Raw genomic sequence first — 9,845 nt, 5'->3', positions numbered from 1 at the left:
AATAGTAGTACCAAAAATTATAAACATTTGGAAAACTTCGTGTATTCCGACCGTATCTTATATTCGAATATGTAATATGATAAAAAAAATTCACGGACATTATAAAAATTTATTAAAAAATTTTAAAGCGAGAAAGGGGACTTCAATTATGCAATCGAAAATAAAATGTTTTATCGATGATGCTTCAAAACTTTTTGATATTGCCGCGTGTAAATGTGATACAAAAATTTGTAAGTGTGAAAAACTTAAGAAAGTGCCTATAATAGAACGTGACTTTTTACGAGATCAAAGAACTGTTCGAAAAATGGCCATTGGATCATTAGATATTGCAACTACAAAAAAGATAAATAAAAATAAAGAAAGAAAATTTAAGAAAACAGAAACTACTATTGCAAAAGTGAATTTAAATAATAAACGTGAAAGAGACAACAGTAAAGAAATTAATGTTTTACTACTGTCTACGTTTACATTTTCGCAAATGAGATTGAAATCGCCAGCTTTGGCCACTGCCTGCGACAGAACTGGAGTATCGGATCGAGCTGCGGCAATGATTTCTAATGCGGTTTTAGAAGATGTTGGTCTTTTTTCTAAAACAAATCCTACAATGACGATCGACAGAATGAAAATTAGGAGAGCTCGTAAAGAACAGCGTGAATTATTAATACATAAAGAAACAACACCTCTACTTGCAATATTTTTTGATGGTCGTAAAGACAAAACATTATTATATAAAAAAAACGAAGAATATGAACATTTTAAGAGAAGTACTGTATTAGAAGAACATATTACAATATTACAAGAGCCTAGTTCAAATTACTTGGGACACGTTACGACCGATAAAAATACCGCAAAAGAGGTAAAAAAATCAATTTTAAATTTTCTTTCTACTAAGTATGAGACTAAAGACCTTATTGCAATCGGATGTGATGGTACCGTTATTAATACTGGTTATAAAATTGGTGTAATTCGTTTAATAGAAGAAGAACTCGGTAGACCATTACAATCAGTGACGTAACCAGGATTTTTAAATGGGGGAGGCTAACCACTTTTTTTGGATAAGTAAAGTAAGAGAGGATATGAAAATTGACCCTTAACCCCCCCACCATCTACCACCAAGTTTCTAAACGTAATTCAAGCATTTTAGTATAGTTTTAAAAAATTTTATTGATATATAATTTATAATAATAATAATAATTTTGGTTTGTGTTCAGTCACTTGCTCCACTCTGACAGCTGCATTCTCTTAGGCGAATTTCTGACAAATTCAGCTATTATTTCACTTTCATCGAATTACTCTTTTTTATTTATATTAGCCATAGCTAACCCATTCAGTCTGTTTTCCGACATGGTGTTTCTTAAAAAAATGTTTAAACGATTAAGTGCTGAAAACGTTCTTTCCGGAGTGAAAAAGGTAACTGGTAACGTGGAGAATAATTGTAAAAGTATTTTAATGTTAGGTCGAAGATTGGTGCGATGAGAGAGTGAATCAAGAGCAGAATTCGGTTTTGGAATAGTATTTTGACTTCATTGTTGCTTCCATATGAACAGGTCAGCTCTGATTGTAGATGAGGTATCATCATGGAGATCTTGGACACATATTTTAGCAGCTTCTATAATATTTTTATCGTCATACATATTTAAATTGGCCGGAATAAGTCCTTCAAGTGGCATAACATCCATAAACCTTTGATTAAAACGAGCATTAATTCTATTAAATAGTCAAGATATATTATACATATAAACACGGCCCGTGGGGGAGGCTATAGTCCTCTTAGCCCCCCCCTTGGCTACGCCACTGATTACAATGGATTATTTGTCTTTTTCATTTTAATGAACTCCCACTACGACATTTGGTAGAACAACTCGATGGTAAAACTAATGGACCATATGGACTTGTAGGAAATATTGGTAAAAACTTAGGACAATGTGAAAATTTGCCTATTAAAAAATTTAAAATTATTAAAAACAACCTTCCTACCATAAATGCATTCTTAGATCTTAGTACAGACCAAAAATATTTATTAGAAATAGTAAAAGCAGTATCATTGGGTGAAATTGAAGTCTCGTTGTCATTTAGAAACCCGGGAAAACTTTCCCATGCTAAATGGTTGACAATGACTAATCGGATTTTAAGATTGTATGTAGGAACTGAAAACCCTAGTAAAAACATAGTAAAAATATAGTAAAAGTAAAAGTATATGCCCCAATATGGTTTCACATAAAACTAAATATTTTATGTATTGACGGACCAAGACATATTTTTAAAATAATTGAACTATCTAGGTGCTTTCCGAAAAATATTATAAACATTATTGATACGGTAATTCAACGAAATGCTTATTTCGCGCATCCAGAAAATATATTGCTTTCAATGCTTACAGATGAAGATTCCACGATAAACAAATTTGCTGTTAAAAAGATTTCTGAAGCGAGAAAATATAAATTAAATAACATTCGTGTCTTTACTGTTCCCAAACTTAATTTTAAAGCAACAAACTACACGGAAATCATTTTTTGGGATCAAGTAAAAATCTATGAACCACCCTTAACAAAAAATTTGGATTTAAGAAATCCCATTAAAATCATAAATATTCCGTCTCATTGTCAAGCAGTGGAACGAAATGTACGCTTAGTAACCGAATCGGCCGTTGCTGTTTGTGGATCAAAGACAGGGAAGGATTTATTCACGTAAGAATTAAATCAAGAAATTCTCTTCCGACATTTGAAAAAAAAAACAAGATTATTTTGCTGAAAAGTAATTTAAATTGTATATTTTGTTCGGTTTATATATTAATAATTTAGTTTTAAGATTTTTATGTTAATTATTTTATAATTATGGGAAAGTAAATAAATTAAAAAACAAATAAAATTAATTTTCTGCTTTTAATATTAGAAAAAATTCAAAGTCAATAAAGAACCTTAAGGTATAACTAGATTTATTTTTAAGCTTCACACTAATTCTGTACAAACGTACAGTAGGTAATCGTAAAAATATTATTTTTTCAAAACAAATAAAATATTTTGTTTTTTTATTTTTTCGGAATAATATTAATTTACCAGAAATTTTCTAAATATATTTTTTATAGAACATAATAGGACCTACAATTAAAGTTCTATACAATTTTACGCTATATATTATAGTTTGTACAAAATATGTTAAAATTTCCTATTTTTTTTTTATTTTCAATATTTTAGTAAAAATTCATACTCAAGGAGGAACCTCAAGATATCAATATATTTATTTTTAACTCCACACACTTTTTTTTGAAGTATATAGATATATTTTAAGAGCTAATACAAATTTGATTTAAAAAAAAATAAAATTCGTTCCACCCTAATATACACTTCAATTATTGAGAACTATCAGTAATTATAACACCAATAGTTTGTTTTAATAATTAAATATTATTAATACATGTCTATAGTTCCATATATCTAGAAATATTTTAATACTTAAAGTAAAAAAATAATTTGTCATTCAAACATCATTGTTATAATTTTTAAAAATTAATCATATTAAAGAAATTTAAAAATACATTCTCTTACTTTTTATGAGTACAAAACTATTTGTATATAATTCCAATTAATATGAAATTAATAATCTAAAGAAAAATACTTGCTATTCATACTTCAAATTTCAAAATACAATTACAACATATTTTCTTAAAATATATAACAATTTAATACTATTTAAAAATAATACAAATATGTTTAAATGTTATATTTTGTATTAAATTAAATAATTATCTGTTAAAATGTAATTGTTCAATAAAAAAAAATGTATTAAATAAAAATAAAATTTTCAATAAATCTAATCAAAATTATTAAATGACACAATATTTTGAAAAATCATTTTTTAATGATTTTTAATAATTTTAAGAGTACAATTTTAACTTAATATAAAATAAATTACAATCAACAACAATAAATGTAAAAATAAATGCATCACAATGACAAAAATGTATTTAAAAATTGTTAAAATGTAAATTATAAATACATTTCAATTATAGCTTATAACTTTTAAGTTAATTATTTGGAATAATATTTTTTTTAATGGTGATTAACTATGTTCATTAAAACTTTTTTGTGACTATTGAATATTATGACTAGAGCAGAGGACTTGTAGCATTTGCATATTTTTTTTGCACAGTCACAAAAATAGCAGAGTGCGAAACAAATATGTTTCATGCTTCCACAAAGCTAGTTTTGAAATTTTATTGTGCATATAAATGCATATTTTGCACTTTTTTGGTTATTAGGGCATATTTCTTCCAGTTTATACTTTTAGATGCATATTTTAAATAATTTATAATTTTATCAATATTTTTTCGTCGACGTTTTTATTTATTTTTACAAACAAAATAACGCTGATTTTAAAATGATTTAAAATTTTGATCATAATATTAATATGGTTTTTGACTTTTCCCAGACCCATCATGGTTTTACTAAAAACACATCTCGAGAGTTGTTGTTTAGATTGATTATCGGGTTCTTAATTTTATTTATAGACAGATGAGATAATATTGTTCAATGCACAAAATATTGATACGGGCCACGTATCAGTCTGTCGCCGACATCAGACATATTCATATTTTAGTAATCGCTGTGTTTCTCAACAGTTGACTGTCCTAACACTTACTATTTACTATTTATTATAAAAAAATTCTAAAGTAAGTATCCAGATAAGAAACCCCATAAAATAAATCCAATTAGTTCATTGTAACTTGTAAGTTGTTAAATAAAGTTGTAAATAAATGTATTTATTATAATAATTACCTACAGCAAAATTCTTATTTTTTGTTCAAAAAAATTCATTTTAATTTTTAGAGCTTTAAGTCCTTTGCCCTAATTATGACAAAAATGAACATAAACTGATTTATTTTTATAAGTATAAATGCCTGATCGGATTAGTAGTTGATTATTTAATATTATACATACAGTTCATATACTATATAGATACAGTTAACCTAAAATTCATCGAAATCAATAAAAAGGGAAATGTTTTACTTATTTTTTTTTTCTAGCTACAATATAACTAATTTAGTACTTTATGATCTCATTAAATAATCCTATGCTGCCAATTACATATATAAATTAATACTTATGATAGGTTATCTAAAGACAAAAAATGTAATGGAATCACTGCCCTGGTCTAGAAGTTTGGAATGTGTTATACTTCTTTTAATCATAGTAAATGTCCAACATTTATAGATATTGTATACATTTAAATAAATTAGAATTTAATTTACAAATCATCATCATTTAGCACTAATTTTACTCTAGAAGTTAATGGAAATACTGATGATGAACATAGACTTAAACCACTATAGTCATCAGAGTTTAAAGAAAATACCATAGCTCCTCCTAAGCCTAAAGATGCAACAAATTCTGCCTTATAAGCCAAACTATTTTCATTATCAAAAGATATCCAGTCTTTTTCATAATATGTATATGGTGTACGGGTATCATGATCAAAAATAGTTGTAGCCTTTTTATGTGAAATAAAATCACATGTTTCTGAAAAAGTTACAAAACCACTGTTGCCAATACCAAAACCAGAAGCTGGTGAACCAAAACCATTATTGGCTTCATTTATTAATCTAAAAAAGAAATATTAAATGTATTTTATTGGTTATAGAAATTAATGTCACTTGAAAAACTTACTTAAAAGAATGTCCATATGTGGGCATGCCAAGTAATATTTTTTCTTTAGGCATACCTTTTGATATCCAGTATTGTATAGAACTATTGATATTTAAATTCCGGAAATAGCCAGACTCATTTTCTGAAGAAAACAGTGGTGAGTTTGGTCCAGTTAATGGGAAATACCATTGATATGAATGGTAATCATAGGACATGATGTTTATAAAATCAACAAAACTTAAAAAAATAAACATATATTATAGTTTAATAAAAAATATAAATATTAAATAATAATACTGTTGATTCTTAATTTACCTAGCTAAAGCATAAACTTCATATGAGTAATCAATGATATTTAATGGAGCAGCAACAGCTGCAGTTAAAAGAGAATCAGGTAGTTGATCGCGTAAGGATTCTAATAACTTAGCAAATCCATATTTTTCTTCTAAATTTAATAAAGGCCATGATGGAAATTCCCAATCAATATCAATACCATCAAGATAAAATTCTCTGACAACTGATTCGACATTACTGACAAATCTAAAAAATTGTACGAATTAAATTAATAAGCAACTTGTTAATTAAGCGATTTCAGAATATTAAGCCCAATAGCATAAGTCAGAGGATGAGAAACTGGTGACACCCACACCACAACTAGCCTACTACCATTTTTATATAGCCTTATGGCCATCCCTAGGATAGATAACTTAATTGACAAAATATGCACAAAGTTAAAAATGTGCATTCATTTTCTTTAAATATGTAAAAAAAAAATCTAAAATATCAATTAATATCTTTTAAACATAAAAAGGACTTGAAAAAAAAAATTATAATACAATTGGTTCTTTTACAAATTATTTTTTCTCATATTAAAAATTGTTTCTATGCCTATAAAAACATACCTTGGTATTATTAATCATCACTAGGGCCCAAAATTGTATGCATTTGCATACTTTTATATTTAAACTAAAAAGTAACTAGGCAAGACAGAAATTTTAATCTTAACCTAAAGTGTTGGTATGCAAAATTAAATTTGGCATATTTTTGCATACTTGGAACATTTAAAATTATTATGCATATTTTAGCATTTTTCTGAAATATAATGCATATATAGAAAAAATATTATGAAGTTATTAATATTATTATTTATTACTTAGCGCATGTCCATTGTAAATTCCGTGAATTGTGCAGTTATATAATTTGATTTTTGTGTAATAATAAGATAAGATAAAGTTTGCTAAAAGTACCAATACGTTAGTTACTATCCAGGTAACTTTAAAAATATTTTAAAAATTCCGCTTGATTTGTTTAAATTGATTTTCGTTAGTGAATTTTTGTTTAGATGAGTAAGTGTTAAAATAAAATTTAATTACAATACAACATACAGTTCCATACAGTTCAATAAAATATATAAAATACAGTTAATATATATTTTAAAATATATTTTTTGTTGAATATTAATTATTTAATGAATTGTATACATTTTAAAATTGAAGTAATTTAATAAATAATAAACATGCATTTTTGTTTGCATATTTTTGCATATTTGAATGATAACCATCGCATAAATGCATGCATATTTCGTACGTTTTTAGTGCATATAATTCCGGGCCCTAATCATCATGTTAACGTATGAAGGTACTTTATAAAATGTGTATTTGTAAATGTGAACCCACAGCACTATGCGCCGAATGTCAAAGCACAATCACTGATCTACCACATCTTATTTTTGATTCGTAACTATAAAAAGTTGTAAATGGTAAATAACCACATTATACAACTGAGGAGAGATAATACAACAAATTAATATGATAAAACATATTCTAAATGATACTAAATAATGATAATATTTTGTATTACTATCATTGATACACTAACAAATCAGATATTGAACTGTTAAAAACCTATCATACTTGAATAAATTTTCTTTGCTGGCAACAACATCAGAAAACCCCTCGTTTGTATGTGAACCATTAGAAAAATGCACAATAGAGAGTAATACTTTTAATTCTGGGTTTATTTCACGTAGCTTAACTACTTGTCTCAATACCTGAAACATCAAAAATAAAATCATAATTAAATATACTTACATTAGGTCACATATATTACTACTATATGATATAAAAATTATATATTGAATATATATTTACATTAATATTTACATTAAATACAGAATTATCTGAATATCAAGTATTTATTTATACCTAATATCTACCTATTCAACACTGACAACTATATAAGTTTTATACTTTAAAAGTATAGCAAATTCAAAAATATAAATATAAATACAAAAATGTGGGCATAATTCTAGTTTAGCAACCTATCGATTTTTTTAATTTTTTTTTTTTTCCAAAATGTGTGTTCTAGGGTGTTTTATAAGTATGCTAAAAAAAAGTAGCCCGGACAAATTTCTTTTTGATGTTATTGATGAAAAACTTTAAAAACTTCATTTTTTTCATAACGTGCATATTTTTTTAAAAAAAAATACTTAGAATTGAATATTTAATTTTAATTTTCGCATATTTTCATTTTTATTGTCCCTGTTACCTACTTGAGGTGGTTTTGCAAAGCCAAAGCAAAGCGACGGCGTCGAGGAGAGTAGCAACGAGTGCCGAAACACTCGTATAATAGTTTCATTGGCCATTGCCGATACCACACACATCGTTTGCAAAAAAATTTTATTTGATTTTTAGTGAATTATTCTTCATAAATACTTCGTATATAGGTGGACCGGGGTTAATTGTTGAAATTGACGAATCAAAATTCGGAAGGAGAAAATATCACAAAGGACATCACTTCGAGTTTTTGAAGTTTTTCATCAATAACTTCAAAGCGAAGTTTGTCCGGGGTTCTTTTTTTTTACATATTTATAAAACACCCTAAAACACATATTTTGGAAAAAGAAAAATTAAAAAAATTGATAGGTTGCTAAACTAAAATCGTTCCAAAATATGTAGGTATGTGAACTTACACAGGAAAATGGCTGTTTAAATATAATTATAGGCTATATTAAACTAAATCAAATGTCCAATAGTTGTAATAAATAGTATCAAAAAACATTAAAATAAGACATCTTACATCAGTATCTAATGAGCTCTTGAAGTAAACGCTGTTATTTCGTACTTGAGCAAATGCTACTATTAAATGAGTACATAATGAAGCATTGATTTGATCAGGTTGAAGGGTATTACTTGTATTATCAGTTGGTATAGAATAATAACAGGCCAAATTATATGCCTTGTTTATTCGATTCTTTAGGTTGATTTTATACTTGGCTGTCCAAGAAGTTTTATTGCTGTACTTTGAGGCAATAGCAAATGCATGAGCACGATAAGAAGCTGTTTCTGAATCTAAAATAAATTAAACAAATAATGTGAAAAGAAAAAATTAGTAAACCCGATAATTTTGAATAAAAATTGCAAAATAATAAATTTTCCAAGAAAAACTTATAAAAATATATTTTACTTGTATACTTTTGTGGACCATAGAGAACTAGATCTATAGGTATATTTTGATTATTAGAGTCATCAAACTTCATCCAGGACACAGAAAACATCAAAATAACGACAAATACTAAAAGGACAGTTAGCCCGATCAATACCATAGTATGTACGATTGGCTGGACATATCTTCTATAATTAAAAAAAAAAAAAAAAAACAATATAAAATTCTATGGTTATAACAAAAATTTTTCAATCAATTGAAAACTCACTTTTTTCCATTTAAAAGTTCATATTGCGGTTCTAAATGTCCAAGAGCCATTGTTTCCAATGAACCAATTCAACTAATATATAAAAACTTTAATAATGTTCACAACCAACTGTTACACAATAATAAAAACATTATAAAGAATTATTTTTTAACAGATTTTCTTTTTATTTATAAATTATAAATCGACCACATAACTAAGTAACCTTCTACCTATTGTGATTTGTGTTGCATTACTTAATAAGAAATATGAATAAAAGTATTATGGCCTTAATCACGGATAACTTCTTTTTATCCGTACCTTTAATGAGTACTTAAATACAATATTATCAGTTATCACATATAAGTGATAACACTGTGTTGTCTGCGACATATGTGAAAGAAAACAAGTTATGATTTTCCAACTGCCGTTACGTTATCAACTCTACTTTGGATTTACATTTGTATTAATTAATCTATTTGTTAATTGTTATTGTATTTATTTGCTATTAATTA

The 9,845-nt window shown here is 26.5% G+C and overlaps 1 protein-coding gene across 1 annotated transcript; it reads right to left on the bottom strand.

Moving 5' to 3' along the window:
• Positions 1 to 5,009: 5,009 nt before the first annotated feature.
• Positions 5,010 to 9,667, bottom strand: LOC112692131 (chitinase-3-like protein 2). The gene is made up of 7 exons (XM_025566698.1): positions 9,355 to 9,667; positions 9,108 to 9,274; positions 8,721 to 8,992; positions 7,556 to 7,692; positions 5,958 to 6,182; positions 5,664 to 5,879; positions 5,010 to 5,599 (listed from the first exon to the last, which is right to left on the bottom strand). The coding sequence occupies exons 1-7, from the start codon at positions 9,402 to 9,404 to the stop codon at positions 5,245 to 5,247; spliced, it is 1,422 nt and encodes a 473-aa protein (XP_025422483.1). The 5' UTR covers positions 9,405 to 9,667; the 3' UTR covers positions 5,010 to 5,244.
• Between the last annotated feature and the right edge of the window lie 178 nt (positions 9,668 to 9,845).

The sequence above is a fragment of the Sipha flava genome, unplaced genomic scaffold (assembly GCF_003268045.1).
Source record: "Sipha flava isolate LNK unplaced genomic scaffold, YSA_version1 70_pilon_pilon, whole genome shotgun sequence".
Lineage (NCBI taxonomy): Eukaryota > Metazoa > Arthropoda > Insecta > Hemiptera > Aphididae > Sipha > Sipha flava.
Note: the sequence above shows the minus strand (reverse complement) of the source record. Positions and strands in the feature narration are given on the sequence as shown.